Genomic DNA, 26687 nt, shown 5'->3' on the forward strand with positions numbered 1-26687 from the left:
GATAAAAAATGATGACAAACATGGTAACCAATTATTGATATTAAATGAGTTGAAAATAGGTAGTTTTAAAACATTTAATGTATTCAATTCTCTGTCATTAAATCCAACATTTAAGTTATAACTTGCACTCATCTTCATTGAATCATATATCTATGGCATTTTTGTTTATTCTCATCAGTAAATTCTATTAATTAAATCCATACATAATAAATTAATAATTCCAATAATATAAAAACTTTTACTTTTAAAAATATATTTTGAAAAAAAGAGGACAAACAGGGTAATCCGTTATTGATATTAAATGAGCTAAAATGATGCTATTTTAAGATATTCAATTCATTCTCATTAAATCCAACATTTAAGGTGTTAATTTGCATTCATCTTCATTGAATCATATATTTAAAGATTAAATACTTAGAGCATGGTTTAGAAAATGGACATTAAAAAAAAAAAACTACTGTTTAAAGATTACTTAGAGCACCCATAAGTTTTTTTGACAATGGACATTGCCGTTAAATATTAACGGAAAATGAAATATCAAAATTGTCCTCCATTTTTTCTTGAATTTTCAAAATAAAATCTAGTTGTCTATGATGCTGATCACTTTTTAGATGAAAACAGTGTTATGGGGACAACACTATTTCTGAATTTCTTATGGACATGTCAAGCATCTCCAAATGTTAGGGAAAAAGGAATTCGTGGTTGGCATTTCTTTCTCCGCAACTACCTTTTCTTCACCTGTATCCATAGAATCAAAGCAAAACCCCCAAGGTTTTCATTGAAAGGTTAAAACTGCCACCAAGTAAAATTTTCTACCTTAACCTTTCAAATTATGGAATGTTCAAAACTTTGTGCTATTTGATTTTCTTTCTTTACATTTCTTGAATTAAATTGTATGTCAACTTAATAAGTTCGTGGTTCTTAATCTCTATTCCAGGTTCTTCTATTATTTTTATTACTGATTCATTTAATCTCTTTGGCTGCATATTCTGGGTACATATTTTTTTCCCAAGATCTCATGTTGCATCTTTACATTGTTTGTTGGATTTGGTGCTGGTGAAGGAAAGTTTTGATTTTGATTTGTGGATTCGATCTCTAAAGTAGCGATTTACATGGTGTCTTCCCTTGATTACCTATCTACCTAGAAAGTCAACTTCTTTGTTTGGTATGAAAGTTCTTAACTTCTTCCCCTATCCCCTCCTACACACTAGAGAACTTAAAGTGGAATGAACAAAAACAAATAAGTAATTAAGATTTTTGAAGAAATGTTGCTAAAAAGAGTGAAACTTATTCATGAAAATAAATGCTTACTTGTCAATGAAGTTTAAAAGAGGAAAAATGGCCTCGCCATGGTAATTGAGGATGGGTTTGAAAACCGTTGGGTTTTATTTTGAATTTTTAAAGAACAATAAAAGGGAAAAATCAATTATAAAATGGTCGTTGGGAAATATATATATATATATATAAGTCACATGACATGACATGACATGCAGACAGATTGTAATGACGCTCCAATAATAGCAGACGATTTTGTACATTGCCAAAAAACTTAGCGATGCTTTAAGTAAATTTTCAAACAAAAGGGTTATTTTTGTCCATTTGTTAAACCATAGGGATACTTTTAAGTATTTAACCTTGTATTTAAGGATTTTTTTTTGTTTTTCTCATCATTAAATTCCACTAATTAAATCTATTGATAATAAATTAATAATTCCAACAGCACAAAAAACTTATAATTTTAAAACCAGCTTAGAAAAAGTAGTGTTTTTATCTAGCCGGTGATAAGAAATTAAACCATTTTGGGTCAAATTGGCAAATCCATGTTGTCATAATTAGTTAATTGAGGGCATTTTTAACATTATATATTTGATATATTAGACAATAATAACTAAATAAATAAGAAATGTTATTGTTAATGATGGGAATGGAATATAAAATTTAAAACCAATTGAAAATTAAACTATTTCTTTATTCTCTCTCATTAAATCTCGTATCTGAGGCATATTCTTTCATTAAATACTATAGTAAAGATATATTTTTCTCATCATTAAACTATACTAATTAAATCCATAACATTAATTTTAATTGTATAAAATAAAAACAAAATAATTTTTTCCCTCCTAGTGATGGGTAAGCAATTCAACCATTTGGGTCAAATGGGTTAATGAATAGTATCATAATTAAATAAAAATTTTAAAATAAATAAAATAGATAACACAAATAAAAAATAATAAGGCATATCTCTAATATTGTATATTCATTATACTAAACAAAAATAAGTATGAAATGTACAAAATATTTTTATTAATGATAAAAATAGATTGCCAAATTTAAAATAAACCCATAAATGAAATAATGTTGTAGTCAAATAATAAAATTTTTAGAAATAAAAAACAAAGAATCACAAAAATAAAAAGAATAGATAATAATTTGGACACAAAAATTAAGTGTTATAAGTAAAAATTATTTATATAATGTAGATGAAATATATAATTTAAAATTGATCTGAAAGAAAAGCTATTTTCTCATGTAGATGGTGGATCAATGGTCCAACTTTTCAAATAAAATCATAATGTCATAATTGAATAATAAATATTTAAAAATATAGAACCCAAAAAATTTAAAAAGTACAGGATTTTGTCGAAAACATTTAGGAACATTTCAAAAGTTATATGCTCATTATATTAAATAAAAATAATTGTTAAAATAAAAACTATTTTTATTTATGACATGGAATAAAAATTTTGACAATAATAATAATAATAATTGTTATTATAATTTAAACTTTTCATATGCACATTTACTACAAGCATTTAAGTTTATTTTTAGTTATATTGTTACTTTTGTTAATTTTCAATTTCTATATTAACTGTATATATATCACAGTTAATATATCAAGTAATTAATATAAAGAAAAAAAAAATCATGTGCAACACACACACACACAATTACTAGTATATATAGTGTTCTTAATGCTAACTATTTAGTACAAGTTCCACTTTATTCCCTTAACTTTACCCAACATTGTAATGTATTGTCTTGGCTCCGGTTCATTGCATTTGAAGTAAGGGGTATTTGGACCATTTGGTTTGTGGTTGTATTCATGTTTCATTTGGTTTATGTAATGTTATTTGTACCATTGTAAATGTCTCACCTATTTGTGCTATCAATGGGATTTATTGACCACACAACTCTACCCACACATCACACACTTGTATGTTGTCATTGATGTGTGAGGTGTGTGGCTGAAGTGTCTTGTGGGTAGAGTCGTACCGACAGGAATTTTAAGTTTATAGAACCAGCATAATGTTTTTTTTTTTGTTTTTTTTAACACAACTTTTAAAGCCTTTTCAACTAGGAAACATAATTTGAAGATGCAAGTATTATTGGCATTTATATCATGTCTCACATACCAATATGGCTTTAGTCATACAGATGAATCATACAACAATGTTCACACAAGGTGGGGCCCAAAAACCGGTGCAAATTTTACACAACTTTTTTTCAAAGGTTTAAAAACTCATAACATATTAGTGTGAATTGTACCATATGTATCAGTTTTTGAACCCACTAAAATGTTGTTTATAAGGATATTGCTAAAATAATTAGGAGTGGGCCATCTTAGGGATGAGAGCCATTTACTTTATTTGTACCACTTTTTCCCTTGAAAGTGGCCCAACCCGGATGGGTTACCCAATTTCACACTATCAATTTAAGTAATGTACATTATAAAACTTTTTTTTCTTCCTAAATTACTTGTAACAAACTCAAGCCTCTATTACACTACATTATATATACTTGGCAAGTTGTGTTTATTTCGGGGAATTGTTTTTCTTTTTTTTTTCCTTTCATTGATAGATTTACTTTAAGGCCTCATTTATTTTCTAAGAAGTATGGACATGTAAGTTGGTAGGTCCCACGGAAAAAATAAATAAACATGTATTCATTCTCTAGCATTAGTGGATAAAAAAAAAAGATTCTTGAGTGACTCATTTACATGGGAAGTATTACCCTATTTAAACTTGGATAAATTAATTACCCATGTGTGCTGACGTGATGTGACAATATTTTCCCTTTTACATTTTTGGATAAACCATTCATTGTATACCTTTACCGGGAGAAGAATAACAATGGTAAATGGCCTTATCTAGATAAGTGTCTTCCAATAAACATTTGCACGGATAAGTGCATTTACCTTGTTAGGTCATTTTATGTATATGGTTTGAAGATAAATTAGTCCTAAAACAAAAACATAGAAAACCACGTATTTGGTTATATGCTTATTTTCCTCCAAAAAAACATGTTCTTTAATTTTTGGTTTAAAGAACATATTTTCACTTGGATATTCAATATCATACTCCTTAATTGAACCATGCATATAATTTAGGGGTTTTTACCATTCAATCCACCCCTAGGTGGAGCTACTAGTAGACTAGGGGTAGACTGAATCCTGCCCGCAGATTGATGCCAAATTCATGGGTAGGATGCGGTTTATAGGGGGACATTCATATCAATGTTTTAAAATTTGATATAGAATTTGAACAACTTTGGCCACGGGTTTTTAGGTCAATAATTTGATTGTTTGGTCTAAATGGGTTAGCTCGTGATGTTTAAAATTTTGAAAAAAATAATTAAAATAAAAACTTGGCATGGAAACCATATTTGGGTCTAATGGATCAACATTTCAACCGCTTGAATCAACGAATCACTAACCAATTCAACATTTTTTAAGAAAAACAAAGGATAGAATATAACTAGGACCCTGATTGGTTTATATGTTGAACGGTCGAATCGTCTAGGTAAATGACAAGTTCAAGACATTGATTGATATTGATATAGTAGAACACCCCTAAATTTATGCTATACTACATATAAAAGTGTGAATGCAATATGAAACCTTTTTGGACTAAAATTACCCTCTACTTCATTGTTTGATAAGGGGTATAAAAGTTATTTTTTTATAACTTTAATGCCAACTTTAATGGTAAGGTTGAATGCTATTTTATTACAACTTTAATGGCTACTAAAATGCACATAATTGTGTATTTAGTCAATTTCAAATGGTAAGGTTGAAATTGTAACTTCAATTATTACTTTGCACCTCACTTAATCCACTATCATGTATTATACTTAAATTATTAACTCCTATTTTCCTAGATTTGTGTCAATATTTTTTAACAATATAAACTTATATATTTTAAAACTGTCTCAAAAAACAAAACCACTTTTAACCAAAGTAGTGGCTAAGCAATTAAACTATCTGAATCAAATTGACCGACCTATGAAGTCATAGCTAGATAATATATTATTTTTTAAATATAAATAAATATAAAAACTTACAAAAAATATAGAAAAAACTAGACACAATTATGATATTTCTATTAACCATTACAAAATAAGTGCAATAAACAATAATTATTTTTTATTGGTAATGAAAATGGAATACATAATTTAGAACTAACAAAAAATGAAATTCTTTTACTATTTGACAAAGATCAATAGTTCAAAAATTGGGTTAAACATGTTAACCTTTAATGTCATAAATAAATAATAAAAGTTAATAAAATATAAAAATACAAAAATTTAACGAAAAAAAACATTTAGGCACATGTTTAATATCATATATTTATCATATTAAACAAACATCAAGTGTCACATATTAGAATTATTTTTACACAAAAATATAAAAAAGTTATAGAAAAAATCCAACGCTATATTTATACTATTATTAAAAATATGAATAAGATTATGAAACTTTTTTTTGATTAAAATACTCATTTTTGAATTTAATCATTATTTAATTATGAGATTTAAATTATAAATTAAACTATACTTTTCATCTCATTCAATTATCTCCATTTAAATTAATAAAAAAATATCATAAAAATGATTATCTATAATTAACACAAAGGAATGCAGAGTTACTTGTTTTTTGAAAAACGTTGGAAGAAAAGTATATTTTTCTCCAAATTATTTTCCCAGCGAGGGTATAGTCGTCAAATTACGATACATTGCCCTAATACCCCCCTTAGGGACCTGTCCCGCGCCTCAATTCCCGTTGATTTGTCACTTCGCTGCTCCCTCGCGTCGTCACTGGAACTCCGGAAGTAGGGATTGAGCCGAACACGATATTGAAGAAATCTTCATCAATGCAGTCGAGGGAGCTTTCAGAACGAGAGAGAGAGAGAGAGAGAGAGAGAGAGAGAGGGAGAGTAAAATCTGTAAACAGAAGATTCACAGAATCATATATCACCAGGTGAAGAATTCAACTTCAGTTATTTTCCTCTTTTCTTTAGTTACTGAACACAGAGGAGAACTCTAGTTCTTTTACATATTTTGCTCACAAAACCCAAGCATTTCAGTTCAAGCCTGAATTTGTCCGACGTAAAAATGTCCGCGAAATGGAGAGCTTTGCAGCATCGCCATCGATACACTTACAGTTCAGTTGTTTTCCCTCATTCTTATATTGAATCTTTAAATCTATTGCCCTCCGATATTTCTTCTCTGAAGTTCTTCACTGAATTGAAAGAGTTGATATCCTTAAATTCGATCTATTCACAAGTTGACAATGTAAAAAAAGTCAGTTCAGCTTTTGGAGAGTTGTTTGGAAACAGCGGAGACTCATTAATTTCTGTGGCATCTCGGTTTTACTTGGAGATTCTGTTTCTCGAGAATTCTCTTCCGTTGCATCGAACTTTAGTTTCTGTTCTTGTAAAATGCCGAAATTTCCAGTCTGTGATTGGTAGTTGTTTCCGAATTCTGTGTGATGAGTATGGTGTTCAAGGTGGAAAAGGTAGGAGATTTTCATTATGTCGTGTTGCATTGTCGTTGATGGGTTGTCCTAAGTTGGGGTTTTTAGCACATGTTGTGGAGGAATGCTCGAATTTGATAGCTCTGGATGCAAGTTTTGGTTTGAATGCAGTGGTTTCAGAGACTCTTAGTGGTTCTCGGCCTTCACCTATTGTCATGGAGCAATGCCAAGAGGCATTATCTTGTTTATATTACTTGCTTCAGCGTTTTCCTTTAAAATTTGCCGATACTAGTAGTTGTAAGGACGTTTTGATTTCCAAGGAGTCCACTGTCTTTGAGATTGTTGTGGGAACAATTTTGAGCATCTTAAAATCATCAGCGTTTTCAAGGGATTGCTTGGTGGCTGCAGGCGTGAGCTTTTGTGCAGCTCTTCAAGCATGCATAAATCCTGAAGAGCTTGCTCCTTTTATAGTTAAAGTTTTTTTCCGTCATACAAACTGTTCTATCTCTTGTTGCATAAGCAAATTTAGTGATAAAAGTTTCAAGATTCCATACAAGGAGGATTTTTATTCAGAAATGGGGGATGTTTCTATGTATAGTCGGCTGTGCTTGCTGAGAGGAATTCTAACTGCTATTCCAAGGACTGTACTCAATACCCTGTTTACTTATTCAAGGGATTTGGATGCCTTTAATGTTAATGGGTCAAGTAGTAGTTTGATTTGGACTATACTGTTTGATGGGATATTACTTGAGCTTTGTAACTATTGTGAAGACCCCATTGACAGCCATTTTAATTTCCATGTATTAACTGTTATGCAGATCTGTTTACAACAGATAAAAACCTCAATATTAGCTGACCTTGTTACTCTCTCGGAGAATTATGATCCCATCTCAGAGGATGTGGGGGCACGGATATTGAGAATAATCTGGAATAACTTGGAAGACCCCCTTAACCAGACAGTAAAACAAGTTCATCTCATATTTGATCTCTTATTAGACATCCAATCCACCCTTAAATTGGCAAAAGGCAGTGAAAGAAAGAGGACATTCCTACAGAAGACTGCATTGGATCTTCTTCGTCTTGGGGCTCGCTGCAAGGGCCGGTATGTTCCTCTAGCTTCTCTCACTAAAAGGTTGGGAGCAAAGACTATTTTAGACATGAGGCCAAACCTTCTGTTTGAAGCAGTTTATGCATATGTTGACGATGATGTGTGCTGTGCTGTCACATCATTCTTGAAGTGCTTTCTTGAATGTTTGCGGGATGAATGTTGGAGCAGTGATGGAATCGAATCAGGGTATGTAATTTTCAGAGGGCATTGCTTGCCTCCTGTTTTGTATGGGCTTGTTTCCGGAGTTTCAAAGCTTCGATCCAACTTGAATACTTATGCTCTGCCAGTTGTGCTTGAAGTGGATGTGGACAGTATATTCCCTATGCTTGCCTTTATCTCAGTGGGACAAATTGTGGAAGATTCTGAAGTGATTTATCCTGAGCTCTCTGGTGCTAACATGGTTCTGAGGATTGACCAGAAAGTGGCTGCTTTGGTCTCATTGCTCAAGGTTTCTCGCTTTCTTGCATTGATTGAAGGGGACATAGATTGGTACCATAATTCCTTGATGCTTCAAGAAGAATGTGGTTTGAAAACAGAAGATGCTGCCATTTTTGCACTTGTATGTGTAAAGGGAATAAAAGTTAAAGTCCCTGTTGAGTGGTTAGTCCTGGCTTTGACCCATGTTGATGAAACTCTTCGTATAGATGCTGCAGAGTCTCTCTTCTTGAACCCCAAAACATCTAGTCTACCTTCCCCTTTGGAACTCAGCCTGATGAAAGAAGCCATTCCCTTGAACATGCGATGTTGCTCTACAGCTTTTCAGATGAAATGGACCAGTTTGTTTAGAAAGTTTTTTTCTCGGGTTCGGACAGCACTGGAGAGACAGCTCAAGCAAGAGCGATGGCAACCACTTGGGTGCTCTGACAATAATAAAGTAGGTCAACATAAGGGTGGTAAGGAAACCGTGGCTCACAGAGCAGAGGATCTTTTTCATTTTATGAAGTGGTTGAGCTGTTTTCTCTTTTTCTCTTGTTATCCTTCTGCTCCATATGAGAGGAAAATTATGGCGATGGAGCTCATGCTGATAATGATTAATGTCTGGCCTGTAGTACCTTATTCACAGAATAAGTGTGATTCCACATTGCCTCCAAATTCTCTCTGTCCTTACAGTGAAGGATTTACTCTACCTGATTCAACTTTGTTACTGGTTGGATCAATAATTGATAGTTGGGATAGGTTGAGAGAGAGTGCTTTTCGCATACTATTACATTTTCCTACACCACTTCCTGGAATTTCAAGTCAAAATGCAGTCAAGGAAGTAGTCGCGTGGGCAAAGAGGCTAGTATGCAGTCCACGTGTTAGAGAAAGTGATGCTGGTGCCTTGACTTTACGACTTACATTTAGGAAGTATGTTTTGGAGCTTGGATGGACAGTTGGAGCTTCGGTCAACATTGTTTGTTTTAATTCACCATCCAACCAGAGTAGTGGGGATTCTGAAATTTGTGAACGTAGGCCTGTGCTGGAATATATATTATCACTGGTCAATTGGCTACGTATAGCTGTGGAGGAGGGGGAGAAGGATCTTTCTGAAGCATGCAAGAACAGCTTTGTTCATGGTGTATTGCTTACACTTCGATATACTTTTGAAGAGCTGGATTGGAATTCTGATGTTGTATTGTCGAGCAGTTCTGAGACGAGGCATGTACTTGAGAACCTCCTTGAGCTAGTCATGCGAATAACTTCATTAGCACTTTGGGTTGTATCTGCAGACGCCTGGTATCTGCCTGAGGACATGGATGATATGGTTGATGATGATGGTTTTCTTTCAGATGCACCTGTTGAAATGAATGGAGTTGAGTCTTCATCAGAACATCAGGTAAAAAGTTCAAGGCACATGACCAGTGCAAGACCATCAGAACAAGTTGTCATGGTTGGTTGCTGGCTTGCAATGAAAGAGGTATGAAACTTATTTCTTTCCCTAGATGCCAGTCATATTTATGGAAAAGTTGATCAATGCCAGTGGCAATTTTATCTTTAATTTGCTCTTTCATCATTCTCTGTCCATTTGCTTATATTTTCTCTCAAATATTGTTAACTAGTTGCTGCAAATTCAATTCAAACATTGATGACTAGATATTAGAGTTATTGCTGACACCTTGTAGATGAAAATGCTTATTCAATTGACAAAGATCTGTAGGTAAAAAGGTGGAATATTGCAATTATATTTTAAGGTGCTTGCTTAAGTTAGATTCGTTATTTATCTCTGGGAACATGAAGTATTGTTGATAGAATATTCTTCTTCAGGTGAGTCTTCTTCTTGGAACCATCATAAGAAAAATTCCGTTACCAAGGTCCACTTGTTTGGATTTATCTAAGCCTGGGGAACTCCTATGTGAGGCTACTGATGTAATCCTTGATGTGAAACAACTTGAGACAATAGGGAACCATTTCTTGGAAGTGCTTCTAAAAATGAAGCATAATGGTGCTATTGATAAGACAAGGGCTGGATTTACAGCTCTTTGCAACCGTCTGCTTTGTTCAAATGATCCAAGGTATGTTTCTATCCATCCCCCTCTTCCAACCTTCTAAAGAATGATTTCTATTGCCTTACTAGAATATTTCTATGGTGAACAAGGAATTCGGGGATTAACAGACAAATACAGTACCTATGTTCTGTCATTTTCCATCATACTTTGCTGAGGTTAACACTTCTGTTACTTTTGGGGAAACAATAAATTAAAATAAAATGAATATACCACTAATATTGCTAATTTGAAGATGCCAATTTGAAAATACAGCCTCAGAGTTTTGTTACTTATCAAATAAATAAATCAACAAACAAACAAATCCTCACTTGTTTGGGTATATATATCCTACCATTATTCAATTCCATTAATTGTGTTCATTTGGCCAAAACAGGGAAGAAATATGTTTTTGCATTCTTAAGTTTAAACAGTTTCGAGCATCACTTGGTGGTTGAGGTGCTAATTTCAATTTATTTCCATATGCAATTCAATCTTTATGTAGTGTTTGAACACAGGCAGATAGGGCTTACTATGGCTGTTATTAGCTTATTATATGTTTATTTTTTTGGGAGTACTGTGCTATTCATTGTGCTCAAAATTAAGTAACAGTACATTTTTGTTGCTTTAGATGCATATCCAATTTTATATTTATTTTTGTTGGAATCAGTGATTTACCAGAAGCCCCCAGTTATCATATCTGTCCAAGACACAATAATGGTCAAGAATGCATTATATAAGGCATTGTAGTAAAATGCTGGTTAAAATGAAGAGTATGATTAATGAATGAGAGGCATTGTGTGACAGAACATGTTCAAATTCTCTCAAATTTTTTGACAGTTATATCCTTGTATGTTGTCTGCTTGCAATAATCTTTCCATTGCTTTCCCTTGGTTTTGCTAGAAAACTGGGTTAGAAATTTTCGGCTATATGGGTATGGAGGTCAGAAGATTATTTCATCTAGATTGTAGAATACAGAGCAATAAATGCATGTGCTGATCAAAACCAAAAAAAGTAAAACAAAATTTGTAGCTTTGTGCAATAAGTTTGTTCATGACTCATGAGCATGAACTATTCTGAATTTAAGGCTGAGGGTAGTGATGTTGACGATATAGGAATTGGCGAATTTGAACTTTCTTGAATATGTTGGAGAGGTTGAAGCCCTTAAAGAGTTAGAAGTTTCTCTTAGTTTTATTGTAGGACTAGAACTCAGGGTTGTGTTGAACCTGGAATGTTGGCTTGCTAGTTTCTTCATCATCATCATCATCATCTTCTTCTTCTTCTTCTTCTTCTTCTTTTTTAAAAGGTAAAATATCATTTTAATGACGAGAATAATCAGAAATATTTACAATGTGACCTATGTCCAAACTCCAAAGAGTTTCTGTACAAAATAAACATTTAAACAAAACAAGAACTGTGACTTCAAGGAGTAATAAAATAACAAACAAATCATGGCTAGGAACATCTTTGACTAGTCTGTGGGCTGTGAAGCCATGAACAGAGGGATTTGACTCTGACTGTAATGTTGATAATTGCTTCTACTTATTTCTTTTTTCTGCTGAAAAACGGGTGTTTCTTTATAGTTTTTAGTCATATCAACCATATGACTGCCAGGGGTATGGAGGTCCACAGAACCTTGCTTTTCTTGATTAACCCTTTTGAAGACATTAAATACAATAAGTCATAAGTGGGATTTCTAGTCCTTATTTCAATTAGGAATTTACGAAGGGGGATTGTATTCTTTTATTAGGAATATATTGTAGTTGGATTTAGAAATTGATTGGAAATAGAATATGTATCTAGGTTGGTGTATTTTATATGTAATATAGGATTCTTCAACTCTGGGTTTTTGTTATTGTTGAATTATTTGATTTGTTGGGAATTGTTGAGTTTAATATTGATAATAAAGATAAAAGGATAGCTGTAGACAAAAGCACTGATAAAAAAAGCAGTTGTAGACTGAAGGGGGTTACTCCCTACCTACACAGTGTTGATAATGTTTGTATAATTATTGATAAAAAAAGATAATGTTTGTATAATTACAAAGATTTTGAATTTGTTAATTATCAGAAAAGGGAAAAGAATAGTTCAGTCTATGGAGAGAGAAGAATATGCTTTGTGGATCTGTAAGACTGAAATGAAAAAAATTAAGTAGTTGATGAGGGATACAGATGTAAAATTGCAATGGATGCATCAGTCAGCCAACAGCATGGGTAAGAGATATGGGTAAGAGATAAGACACCTTACCTCTACTTATAAAAAAAGACACCTTATCTCTACATCAATCTGCACTTTTGTACTTCTTTTGCTCTTTTGATCAGTAATAAAATTTTGTAGTAAGTGGATGATACACTTTTCTTTGCCAATGCATCCGAAGAACAGATGGAGATTATTAGAATGGTTCTTATTTGGTTCGAAGTGGTCTCCAGGCTAGAGATTAATATGCACAAAAGTGAGATAATAGCAGTGGCTGATGGAGCTAACATAGATCTTTTGGTGGATTTGGTGGAATGTAAAATTTGGAAAACTGCAGACTAAATATTTAGGGATGTTATTTATCAAAAAAAGGGATGCTTATTTATCAAAAAAAAAAAAGAGATGGCACTTGGAGAGTGACGCATATCTAGGAAGATTTGGGGGCCAGTGGTGGAAAGGATTGAGAAGTTAGCCTCTTGGGAGCCAAGATATTTGTAAAATGGTGGAAAATTAACACTAATGAAAAGTGTTCTGTCTTCACTTCCTACTGATTTGTTTCTCTTTTCTCCATCCTGGCTAGTGTAGCCAAGTTATTGTAAAAGAAAATGGGAGACTTTTTATGGAAGGTGTGGAAAGAGGAGTTCAAGTTTCATTTAGTCAAGTGGAGCAAAGTTTGTAGGCCAAGAAAGGCAGGGGGTTTAGGGATAAGAATTAGAAAATTTAATGTGGCTTGTTTAGGTAAGTGGTATAAGAGATGGAATGAACAGCCCACAAGTCAGTGGAGAAGAATAATAATGGCAAATATGGGTCAAGAAATTCTAATTGGGAGCTGGGAGAATCCAGTTTGCCATATGGATGTGCAGTGTGGAGGGGGGGGGGTATACAGAAATCAGCAAGGGAATTCAAGCAAGGAATTAAGTTGGAAGTAGGAGAGATGGGACAAGGATCATCTGGCAAGATGTGTGGTTTGGAGATTGCCCTCTCGAAGATATATTTCCAACTTTGTTTGAAATTGCAATTAATAAAGAGTGCTTGTCTCAGAGATATTTTCACATGGAGGGGTAGGAGAATGGTGCCCCACTTTTAGAAGGAACTTAAATGACTGGGAAATTGAACAATGGGTGGAATTAATGCAAAACTTTAGTACAGTCAGGGTGCATAGATTAATAAGCAATAGAAGAATTTGGGTGGGGGAGAGATCAGGCACTTTCACAGTAAAGTCTTTTTATAACAGACTGTGCAATGAAAGGGGGGGGGGGGGGTTCCTGAGAGCAGGGTTTGGTTATTGGCAGCTCCTCTCAAAGAAGCCTTTTTTATGTGGGTGGCAATGTTGGGGAAGTTTTTAACAGCTGAAAACCTGTCGAAGAGAGGGATGATGGTGGAACCTAGCAGATTTGTAATGTGTGGGGAAAACTCTGAGGGGGTGGAACATCAATTCATGCACTGCAAGTTTGCAAGGGAGCTGTGTTTGAAGTCATTGAGGCTGTTTGGAGTATAGTTTTATTTTCCAAAAGATCTGTTGGCATTATCATGGAGCTGGAATCTGACAGGTTTGTCTAGGAAAGAAAAGATTTTATGGGAGTAATGCCAGCAGCAGTGCTGTGGTCAATATAGACAGAGAGAAATAGGAGTCTTTTTGAAAACAAATTCATACAGTAGACACTGTTATGGGCCCAGGAATAGGATCTCGTCACGGGTCGGTCCATGGGGAAAACCTCCTGTTTTCCCTTGTCCCTTCTTGATGAACCTATCTTGGTGCCTTTGGTGATTTGTTCAAGAGATCACCAACTCTCCTAACTCACTTCTTTAACTGAATATTCGGTATCTTTATTGACTGATAGCAGCTCCTTAAATAGGAGATTACAAGAGTCCTAATCTTAGGGAGACTCCTTGCTGATTAGGGAGACTCCCAGTTCTATCTTGCTAAGGATCAGATAAGCTAGTCCTAATCTGATAATCTACTAACAAGATAAGATAAGCTAATCCTAATCTGATAATCTACTAACAAGATAAGATAAGAGCAATAGAATAAGATAAGAACAAGCAAGATGACTAATCTAATCTGGATGAGACTGTTGTTGCTGAACTGGGTAGGATGAGAATCATTGGATCACTGCTGCTGCTGGCGGAGGGTCAGGTTCCTGTTGCTGCCGGCGGCGATGGTACGTCTTCCCGAGGAATGCGTCCATAACAGACACAGTATTAAAAGGTTGTTGGGGAAGAATATACTCTTGGGAGGCAGCACACAGGCTTCTCAAGAATATACCATATAACTTTTTTTTTTTTTTATTTCATTTATCTTTTTGTATGTAGATGATTGAAATGGGTTATTGGGATGTAGAAAGAAAATGCTTGCCCTGCCCAATGCCTTATTGTGCAGGATTTTGTATATGTTATGTTTTATCATTCTAATGAAATACTTTCTATCACCCAAAAAAATGAAGTTATTGATTAAAAAGGTAGAAGAATATGATGTTTGTGCATATTTTTCCATGGACATGTGATTTGTGTCCAATAATCATTTTTCTGACACAATTTCTAGGGCTCATCAGTCACAGCTCTATAGATTGATCATCTCCACACATTGATGCCATTATCACTTGTTCCCCAAAAGATTTGCTCCCTATTTATCCCTAGTCTGGGAAGAGAATCAACTAAGCGCTTAAACCACTTGCCAATCTCTGAATCCAAGTTAATCTTCTATTCAGAACTCTTGGAAACTGCCTGATCTCCTTCATATTTTGTCTAAACCACCATGAGCCAAGTTTGTTATTTCATCCACGTTCTTATTAGTCCTTGGATCACCATCTACTTGGAGATTTGTGATGCTGAGTGACCTGCTGTATCTTATTCCATAAAGTAATGCAATCGGGCCTTCCAGTTGATGCCAACATTATTGGCCATTAATCTGTTATTAGCAGTTGCAAGTTCTGTATTAATTATCAGTTTAAGGGCCATCTGATAACAGCTGATGTGGCTGAACTGAATTACTTATTGCTTTGTCTTTTAGTTGATAAAGTAATTTAATAAGAAAGTATTAGAGAGCATACCATTCAATGCAGTTTCAGCTTCAGCTGTTAAGGAGTTTACAGCCTCCTTAATAACTTATTCACTACAAGACAAAACAATAAGCAATTCAGTTTAACCACTTCAGCTGTTGTCAAATCAAATGGCCCTTAATCTATTGACTTAGTGCAGATTGGTTTAAAATATAGAGAAGCTTATGCTATCATAAACTTTTTGTTTGTTGGTTAATACTTTTATTAAAATTCAGCATTGTTCCTATTTTTTGATGAATAGCTGGTTTGTGCTTATTTAAAAGGAAAACATACAGTTAATATATGCAGGTTGAGTACTTAAGTTTATATCTGTTTATCTTTTGTTAACCAGCCTATGCTGCTCTTCTTTCAACCAACCTTTGTTTGTGAATCCACTTCTACGAGCAGATTCCTGAACTCTAAGTCCTTGCTACGAGCAGAGCCCATATCAAGCACTAATTGGAGTGCTGCTCTTATAGAGTTCTCTACATTTATTGGGCTTAAGATGGCCAAAAGAATGGCTCCCCTGTAGTCTCTGAAGACACCTCCTGCACCCTATTCACCTGGATTACCTAAACTACTGTCATCAAAGTTAAGATTAATTCAAATATGTGGCAGGGCTGTCCATGATACCACATCCCTGTCCCTTGTTGAAGATGCTGCTGCTTCCAAATCAATAGTGAAACATGAAAGTTCTTCTATCCAATGGGTCTGTTTTTTGTCAAGTCTATAAGTCTATTAGGTTCTCTTTAGAATTGGATTTATTTGTGAAAACTGTCATATTTCGTTCTTCCTATATAGTCCATAAAATGGCTTCTCTTGTGTATCTCTTCAATATCTTTCCTCTTGTTTTCTGATCTTATTGTTAGAGTAATTTTCATGTGCATATGTAACCTCGTTAAGGACAAGGTTGATCCTAGAACAATAAAAAGAACCCCCATTATTTTTGGGACCAGAGCAAAAGGAGCCAAAATATTTTGGTGTTTTACTTCTTTGCATATTGCTACTTTTAATACATGTTGGTTCCTGGTGGTAACAGATGGTTCCCAGTTTTTGTTTAAATAATAGGTGGTATTCCTTAAATTTCTGAAGTTTTCAAATTTGCATTTTGTCTTAATCATCTTGAAAGTATCTGTCAATGTTGCATAAAACTTTGTTGACTTTCTTTTCCCCAGACTTTGTAAAATGACTGAGTCTTGGATGGAACAACTTATGGAAAGAACTGTGGCGAAGGGACAAACAGTGGATGACTTGTTAAGAAGAAGCGCTGGTATTCCTGCTGCATTCATTGCTCTTTTTCTGTCAGAGCCAGAAGGAACACCAAAGAAACTCCTGCCACGGGCACTGCGATGGCTAATAGATGTTGCTAACATGTCATTTCCCATTCCAACTAAAGCTAATAACCAGAATGGTGACTTGTATACACATTTGTCTCAAGAAAACCAAGAACCTTTGTGTGCTCAACCAACACATGTGGATTTGAATCAAAAGAACTCAAAAATACGAGATGAGGGTGTCATTCCTACAGTGCATGCATTTAATGTCCTTAGAGCTTCTTTCAATGATACCAATCTAGCAACAGATACATCAGGTTTCTGTGCTGAGGCTTTGATCATTGCAATACGTTCATTCTCTTCTCCTTATTGGGAGGTTCGAAATAGTGCTTGCCTTGCATATACTGCATTGGTCCGTCGCATGATTGGATTCCTAAATGTACAAAAACGTGAATCAGCACGACGTGCTTTAACTGGGCTTGAATTTTTCCACAGGTATGGTTGCTTTCTCTATCTTTCTGTTTCTTCACTGCAAATTATTTTCTGTAAGAGTAAGAAAAGATATGCCTATTGCAACTACCTGATATTTGGTAATTGGGAAATGAATGGATATGATTAATTTCTATTTAAAATCAATTTATCTGGAAAATGAATGAATTTGATTACTTCCTATTTGGAACTATATAATTGATTTCATTGCTTTAGAATGATTGAATGTTGATGCAGAAATTTGTATTATGGATAAACAATGTCTTTTCTCATTGTTTTTTGGCTTTATATTCTTTAAGGGTTGAGTATATCTTTATTCCACCCGGTGTACTATTCTGTCTGACACATTACATTAGATGCGATTCAGACCAATAAAATTAGCAGAAATATTTAGATCAGAGCAGAAAGAAGGAAGGAAGAAGAGGAAGACAGCAAGAAGAAGGAAAAATGGAGAAGAAGGGAGGAGTTCGATAATCTCCTCTTTCCCCTACTCTAATCTTTTTATTAAACTTACTTAAGTTACATAATTTACAAGGAGGCCCTTAAGTAGGCGTCCACATCAGCAATACACTTAAGAACAAAACAGAAGCTAAAGGCCCATAAAGAAAGGAGGCCCAATAAGAAAACATAACAAGAAGGAACTAATAAGAATGACACTAAAGGACTAGGGCCTATTCGGCCCAGTCTCTCTACAACATTCTATGAATTAATAGTTCTGTAGTTAGTTGTCTCATGTCTGTCAACATTAATGTTTGATCTACTATATAGATTGGTGTTTTGAGTATACCTTTATGCAGTCATGCTCTTTTTTTTTTTCTTTTTCATGGATAAAGTTTTTCTATTTGATATTTTTTTAGCTAAGGACTATACATAACAAGTCCACTCAAGATGCATAAAACTGGAATCATTTAATGTGTTGGATTTATGTTTTGCTGAGCTAATCATGTTTTACATTAGGCGTTTGAAGTACAAACAGCGGTTACTTGGTTTATTTTACTTAATGTATATTTCAATGTTTTCCTGTCCCCTATATTGTTCAATCCTCTCTAAGTACTGTTTTTCAATATGATCATATCTACAACATGCATCAACCTCATGTTAGCAGTGCTTGTTCTTTAGTTTCTTGCATGTTGGGGAGAAATGAATGTTTCTACCTGCACAAGTGAATTTATTTTTTTTGAATTTAATCCTTGGTTGTTTAGAGAACTTGAGTTATAAGAACAATGCTTGTAAACGTTTAAAGGAATTTCATCTCTGCTTGGTTATGAAGAAAAATGTCTAAGAGAATGTTTCATGGCTAAAAAAGTAGACAGAACATATCAAGTTCTTTTTTTTATTGGAAAATAAGGCTTCCCGAGTAAATTTTAAGAAAACAAAAGTAGTTAAGTAAGATAAAGCTTTTCTTATACATGTCCTTTTCTAACCAACCAACCGAAGTGTAATGGCTTAAGATGCTCCAGGTATCATGAGTGCTTGATACTTGTCTTTGATTATGTCAAAATTTTCTCCTAAGCATCAACTAATAGAGATTTTCTTGCCTCAAGGTATCCAATACTGCATCCTTTTTTCTTCAGTGAATTAAAAGTTGCAACAGAGTTTCTTGGAGATGGGTCTTGTTCTGAATCCAATATGGCAAAGGTTGTGCACCCAAGCTTGTGCCCCATGCTAATTCTTTTATCTCGACTTAAGCCTTCTACAATCAGTAGTGAAACTGAAGATGGCCTGGATCCCTTCCTATTCATGCCTTTCATCAGGAAGTGTTCAACACAAAGTAACCTCCGGGTTCGTGTTCTTGCATCAAGAGCTTTAACAGGCCTGGTATCTAATGAGAAACTACCCAGTGTTCTGATAAATATTGCCCTCGAATTGCCACATAATAGAAATGGCATGAGTAGCAGATCTGCTTCATCTAGCTCAACCAATGGAGGCTATCATACCCATGTTACTTCATTTAATTCTATTCATGGAATGCTATTGCATTTAGGCTCTCTGTTGGATAACAACTGCAGGAACTTGACAGATGTCTCTAAGAAAGAAGAGATTCTTGGGGACTTGATTGAGCTACTTAAGACTTCTTCATGGATTGGCAGCCCTAAGTTGTGTCCTTGCCCCATCCTTAACAGCTCATATTTGCAAGTTTTGGATCACATGCTCAGTATTGCGAGAAGATGTGGGATAAGAAAACATGAAGGTTCCATTTGCAATATCCTCTTAGAACTTTCTTTGATATGCTTAAATGCAGATGTTTCTCAAATGGTCCCATTTTATGACCCAACAAAGACAGAACTCCACAAGCAGGCATCCACTTCATATTTCAATTGTGTGTTTCAAGCATCTAATGAAGCACCTGAAGAAGATTTTCAGATGCCTCATATATTTTCCCATCCTGCTTTGGATTTGTTTAAGGTGCCTGAAACTGAGCCTGCTATTGCTGAACTGCAGGAAAGGCTAATCCTTTCAATATCTGATGCATTATATGAAGTTCGCCTTGCATCATTGAAGTGGCTTCTTTTGTTCCTGAAATCAACAGCATATAGTGGGGATAATGATCTATCTGGAAGTGGAATTCACATCATCTACCACTGGGCTAAGACTAGTCTACAGCCAACCATGATGCAACTATTAGATAGAGAGGAGAACCCTAGATGCACTTGTTACTTGCTGAGGATCCTTTTCCTCTGGAACTTGATTCAGTTTGAAAAATCAGGAAAGCATCAATACATGGAGTCCGTTTATGTTGGCGTGATGGATTTTGCTTCCTTGTTTGAGTTCTGGAATAAGTTAATATTGTTGAACAAGGTTGCAACTCACACAAAAACTCGGGAGGCACTAATACGTTGCATGGGGATATGTGCAAAACGGTTTTCATGTTTATTTATGACCTCTGTTTTTTCTGATTTAGGGGGAAAGAAAATCTTTGATCCTAGCAATCTTGACCAATCAGACAGTTGGAACCACATCTACAGATGCATCAGATTTTTTATTGACCTAATCAAGCAATATAGTGCCTCATCTGAGCCTGTCAACATGCGGAAGGCAGCTGCAGAATCCATTGTAGCATCTGGGTTACTGGAAGAAGCTAGTTGTATAAGTTCTTTCATCTCCAACACCCAAATCCCTTCCGAAGAAAATCATGCTTGCTTTGATCCATCAGAAGCTGTAAACACTTATGGTCGCACCCTACTAGATTTGTGGTTCACATGTATCAGGCTGCTGGAGGATGAAGACGTCGGGCTTAGACAGAGGTTAGCCTTTGATGTCCAGAAATGTTTTACTCCCAAGGAATCTGGAAAAAGTCATCAAACTGGTTTTGTTCCTACCCAAGTAGAGAAAGTGATTGAATCAAGTTTTGACTTTCTGTCTTCAGTATTTGGTCACTGGTTTCAATACTTTGACTATCTTTCACGATGGGTTATGGACACTGGAAGCTGCACAGTAACCAGTCGAGATCTGGTTAGAAGGATATTTGATAAGGAAATCGACAACCACCACGAAGAGAAGTTGTTGATTTGCCAACTTTGTTGTTTCCATTTGGAGAAGCTTCCAGTGTTTATGGTAGGTGACCCATCGTACAAACATGAGGTTAGGAATTTCTTGCAGAATTGGAGAATGAGATTTTACCATCAGTTGATATCATGTTCTGGTGACTATCTTCCAATAGAGGGTGGAATTGATTGGATAGGTGGAGTGGGAAACCACAAGGACTCGTTTATACCAATATATGCAAATATGCTTGGCTTTTATGCCCTCTCACGGTGCCTCTATGGTGGAGAATTTGAGGTTGGTGATCCTCTACTTCCAAACCTTGTTGAACTTGGAGAAAAAATTAGACCATTCCTTAGGAACCCTTTAATTTCTAACCTGTATCTGTTTCTGATTCAATCCCATGAGAAAATGCTTGGTGTTGCTATGGGCAATTCAGGTCCCAAATCCTACAGTGAATTCACATTCACATGGGAAGGTTTCAATCCTTATTTTCTTCTGAAGTAGCATTTAATTTATGGTACAATTTTTTCATTCCCTTTCAAGGTGATAAAGGGACTGTATATTTTCAAAAGAAGCGATAATAGAAAATTTTCCAGAGGGTTTTATTCATGCATCCTACTTGAGCTACGTACCTTTGTTATGGACTTTTTTTGGTGACCGAGTGTGTGTTAGTCAAGGTTGTAGGTTGTGGTTTCGAAAGAAATACAGGTTCCAACTACCAGGTGCAGCTCATCTCATAACTGCAAATGAGTGTTACAGTTCAGTGCAGAGTTGATTTAAAATGATTATAGTGTGAATGTAATATGTTTCTACCTAATCAGGGAAACCCAAATGGCCAATCAATGATCAAAAGCTAGTTTTATCCATTGAGTTCTTTCCAACAGATCAAAACAAAACAAGGAAATGCCTTTTTTGTTTTTTCTTAATTGTCAAAAAATGTCTTTTTTTTTTTTTAACTATTCTGCAAAACAAGGAAGTGGCTACGACTACAATATCATATTAATCATTGGGGCATCAAGTTTTGAATAGAACAGCCAATTTTGGGGACGTTGTGACCTTAAGGTAGTCGTCCCACAGGATCTCTTTTATACGGAGAGGTTTGCAATCAATATAGGGAGGACAATTATTGTTAGATTTGATAAATAGTCAAAAATGAATTATTTGGGTCTGAAATCTAAAAAGAAATGGAATTGATGTTTTGCGTTTTAAGAGATTCTGAAAAAATAAAATCGTTTGAGTTGAAGCAATTCTCCAACTTCTGAAACTGCAAGTTTACTATTTTATTAATAGAAGTAGACTGTTTGAAAATATTACAAATAATAAAATAATATTAAATAAAAATACTATAGTATTAATAAACAAATATTATAATTTGTTGAAATAAATAATGGGTTATTATTTAAATAATAATATTATTTATTTATATAAAAATAATATTATTCATTATTGAATTAATAATAAATATTTAATAATGTTATTAATTTAAACATTTTATAATCATTATTATTAAATTTATTAAGTAAATATTATGACAATATTATTAATTATTTAAATAAAACATAATATTATTTATTATTTAAGTAATCATAAAAGTTTAATAATAATAGTAATAATTAGGGTAAATCTCTTACACTACTGTTCATAAAATTGACACACGGTATCCTTACTGTTTAGCTATTGACTATTGTCTTGTTACTCTTAGTTTCTAATAGTTGGCTAAAACCTCCATTGTCTTTAATTTCTCATCACACTCTATTCGCATGTGACATCACGTGAGTGGTAATATATTTTAAAATTATTAAAATACCTTTCTTGTTCACAGTTGAATCAGCGATTTTCCAGCAGGGTGATTGGCAATCATTTTAAAATAATTTGTGTAAGAGGATTATCTTAGTTGAGATGGAGAGGGAGAACGAAGAGGTGAAGGGACGGAGGAAGAAATCACCGTTGCAAGTTGCAGGATTGCAGCGGCAACGGCGGCAACGGTGATTTTATTGTCGAAAACACTGAGAAAATCACTAAAAAAAGAGTTTTATGGGAGAGTTTTCGAAGAAAAGTTCACTAAGAAAAGTTTCCGAATCAGCGAGTCCGTCGAGTGAGATCGGGAGCTAACAGGATCATATGATATGCTTTCCCAAAAAGAATTCAGATCTGCATCTACTACTTCTGCTCCACTAGATCTGTTCAGAGCCGCTTAGATCTACTACAATGACAATTGAACTTCATTCCTCACAAAGATGATTCAGTTACTGTTCCTATATATTTTTGTTGAACATTGTGGCATTTCTTCCAATGGTGAAGATCAAGCCGCTGGGAGAGATGGTAATGAAGGGCTTCGCCATCGCTCTCAGTTGTTGATACTTATCACCCAAGTCCTTCAAACAATCTCCAACTTACCGACCATCTTTCCACGAAGGTGCCAATGCCGGAGGGGGTCGATGTAGACGACGGTGGTGGAGCTGAACCCGACTCCAACAATTCATACTGTTAATCAAAAAATGCGTCCACCCTTGCTCTGACTCTTTTTAAGGGTTTACAGACACTATCTCCAACTGGCACCTCCACCCTTGCTCCGACCCTTTGTCTCTAAAACAAAAGGTAAGAAATGATAGAAACCGACACCTCCAACCGACACCTCCACCTTTGCCCATCCTTCACCTCCGATCATCTCTCTCTTTTTTTCTCTCTTTCTCTCTCTCTCTCCACCTATCCCTCTATCTTCTTCTTCCCCTTTTTGGTTTCTGTAATTGATGTAACCATTTTCGGCCATGTACCAATGTTTTGTGATGTAATTTTTTTTGGCAAAGTACCTCGTTATTCGACCCGGTGGTGGCGTGCCTTAGTGACGAGCTACTTGGTGGCGAATTGCTTGGTGGCGAACTGCCTTGGTGGCGAACTCCCTGGTGGTGAACTCCCTGGTGGAGAACTGCCTGGGGTGAACTGCCTGGGTGGCGAACTGCCTGGGGGGCGAACTGCCTAGGGGCGAACTGCCTGGTGGCGAACTCCCTGGTGGCGAACTGCCTGGGGGCGAACTGCCTTGGTGGCGGACTGCCTGGGGGCGAACTGCCTGGTGGTGAACTCCCTGGTGGCGAACTGCCTGGGAGCGGATTGCCTTGGTGGCGAACTGCCTGGGGGCGAACTGCCTTGGTGGCGGACTGCCTGGGGGTGAACTGCCTTGGTGGCGAACTGCCTGGGGACGAACTGCCTGGTGGTGAACTCCCTGGTGGTGAACTGCCTGGGAGCGGATTGCCTTGGTGGCGAACTGCCTGGGAGCGGATTGCCTTGGTGGCGAACTGCCTGGGGGCGAACTGCCTGGGGGCAAACTGCCTTGGTGGCAAACTGCCTGGGGGCGAACTACCTTGGTGGCGAACTACTTGGGGGCGAACTCCCTAGTGGCGAACTGCCTGGCGAACTCCCTACTAGGCGGCCGATGCCTTAGGGAATGTTGGAGCTCCCTGGTGCGGCGCAATCCGACTGCCCTCAGCATGAGGTGGTCTTCTTTCCTTTGTAGGCTGCGGGAGATGAGGGACCTGCGAGAACTTCATCTTTTCCTCCTCTTTGTAGGTGGCGGGAGCTGAGAGACCTGCGGGAACTCCATCTTTTCCTTCTCTTTGTAGGTGGCGGGAGCTAAGGGACCTCCGAGAACTCCATCTTTTCCTCCTCCTTGTAGGTGGCGGGAGCTGAGGGACCTCCGAGAACTCCATCTTTTCCTCGTAGGTGGCGGGAGCTGAGGGACCTCCGAGAACTCCATCTCTTCCTCCTCCTTGTAGGTGGTGGGAGCTGAGGGACTTCCGAGAACTCCATCTTTTCCTCCTTGTAGGTGGCGGGAGCTAAGGGACCTCCGAGAACTTCATCTCTTCCTCCTCCTTGTAGGTGGCGGGAGCTGAGGGACTTTCGAGAACTGCATCTTTTCCTCCTCTTCGTAGGCGGCGGGAGCTGAAGGACCTGCGGTAACTGAATCAGAGGTCCCGGGGGTATTTTCCCGGTGGGGGTTCTCCGATGCTTAAGTTAGCACTCTTATTGTAAAGAGCTTTGAAGATAATATGAGAGAGCTAGAGAGCAGGGTTACTTCCCTTTCTTTTTTTTCCCCTTCCCCTTTGGGGGGTGAGGTCTTTATATACCGGAGTCCTCGCGGGTTAGGTGGGTGAAAAGCCTCCAAACGGTAAGACTCGTCGCATCCTGTCAGAACCGGGGTACGGTGGTGAACTCCTCTAGGTCGTCAGGCTGGCGCTTGTGTCAGGCGGCCAGGTCGGCTCCTGGGCCGGGTTGTCAGAGGGGTGCCTGCATCAGCCGACGGGTCAGTGTCTAGGCCAGGTCGTCAGGTCGGCGCCTGTGTCAGTCGGCGGGTCAGTGTCTAGATCAGGTCGTCAAGCTGGCGCCTGTGTCAGTCGGCGGGTCAGTGTCTAGATCAGGTCGTCAAGCTGGCGCCTTGGCCGGATCATGCGCTAGGCTGGTCCAGGTCGGCTAGGTTGCGCAGACTGGGCGCGCGCCGCGCAGGTCACGTGTGCCGTGCGCAGGTCGCGCAGGCGCGCGTCAGGCTGCGCGCAGGTCGCGCCAGACCGGCTAGACTGGTGCCCGGGTGGGTCACCAACTTCGTAAGTTTGTTGGCTGGGTGTTTTCCTAGTTGTCACGAGGTGCCACATGTCACAATTTTACTGGAGGGCCAAATCTGCCCTCATCAATAGCCCCCCACTCCCGAGCTGATAGTAACTCAGCGAAGGGAGTAGATTTCTTTTGGCCCATAAGTCGATGAGCTAGTAAGTGCTGATCCAATTACTAGTATGGCCCGTAGGCTTTGAGAGCGACTCATAGTCTATTCTTTTTTGACTTTGCCCGTGCCGGAGAGGTGACTGGGTCTTGAGCAGTAATGTGGCCCGTAGGCTTTTGGGAGCGACTCGTAGTCTACTCTTTTTTTGACTTTTGCCCGTGCCGGAGAGGCGACCGGGTCTTAAGCAGTAATGTGGTCCGTAGGTTTTTGGGAGTGACTCGTAGTCTACTCTTTTTTGACTTTTGCCCGTGCTGGAGAGGCGACCGGGTCTTAAGCAGTAATGTGGCCCGTAGGCTTTTGGGAGCGACTCGTAGTCTACTCTTTTTTTACTTTTGCACGTGCCGGAGAGGCGACCGGGTCTTAAGCATTAATGTGGCCCGTAGGCTTTTGGGAGTGACTCGTAGTCTACTATTTTTTGACTTTTGCCCGTGCCGGAGAGGCGACCGGGTCTTAAGCAGTAATGTGGCCCGTAGCCTTTTGGGAGCGACTCGTAGTCTACTCTTTTTTGACTTTTGCCCGTGCCGGAGAGGCGACCGGGTCTTAAGCAGTAATGTGGCCCGTAGGCTTGTCCTGCATCAGCTTCGTAATGCCGGTCACCTTCTCCTACAAGACGCTACTAGGGGCTCGACCTTCGGGGGCAACACCACTAACTTTAGGTTGCCAGCTCACACGGGAGCCTTGGAAGGCTCGACCAGTAAGGGCGCCTATGTAGTCAGTTGGCCGCCAACTCCCGCGGAAGCCACGAAGAGCTCATCTTTGTAGGGAGGACCTTGCGGAGAGGACTGATGTGGCATTATCTGAATTGAAAGTAAGTTGGTAGAGCTACTTAGTCTGTTAGCTCCCTGCATAGTCTCTGAGTTCATAAAAAATGTAAACTATAAAGCGATAGCTTCAATTTCTAAAAAGTGATGACTTAGTTTTGGCAATATGAGAACTTAGCTTTGGTAGGATGAGAACTTAGCTTTTTGTAGCGGGTTCCCACAGACGGCGCAAATTGATGTAACCGTTTTCGGCCACGTACCAATGTTTTGTGATGTAAATTTTTTTGGCAAAGTACCTCGTTATTCGACTCGGTGGTGGCGTGCCTTAGTGACGAGCTACTTGGTGGCGAACTG

General features: G+C 37.2%; 1 protein-coding gene across 1 annotated transcript; it reads left to right on the forward strand.

Annotated features, from left to right (window-relative positions):
• The first annotated feature begins 6057 nt into the window (after positions 1-6057).
• Positions 6058-21417, forward strand: LOC148854214 (thyroid adenoma-associated-like protein). Its single transcript, XM_088986195.1, has 4 exons — positions 6058-9756; positions 10104-10351; positions 16731-17324; positions 18863-21417. The coding sequence occupies exons 1-4, from the start codon at positions 6391-6393 to the stop codon at positions 21306-21308; spliced, it is 6654 nt and encodes a 2217-aa protein (XP_088842321.1). The 5' UTR covers positions 6058-6390; the 3' UTR covers positions 21309-21417.
• Positions 21418-26687: the final 5270 nt, after the last annotated feature.

The sequence above is a fragment of the Nelumbo lutea genome, chromosome 4 (genome assembly GCF_056320005.1).
Source record: "Nelumbo lutea isolate HS-2025 chromosome 4, American lotus-T2T, whole genome shotgun sequence".
In the NCBI taxonomy this organism is placed as follows: Eukaryota; Viridiplantae; Streptophyta; class Magnoliopsida; order Proteales; family Nelumbonaceae; genus Nelumbo; species Nelumbo lutea.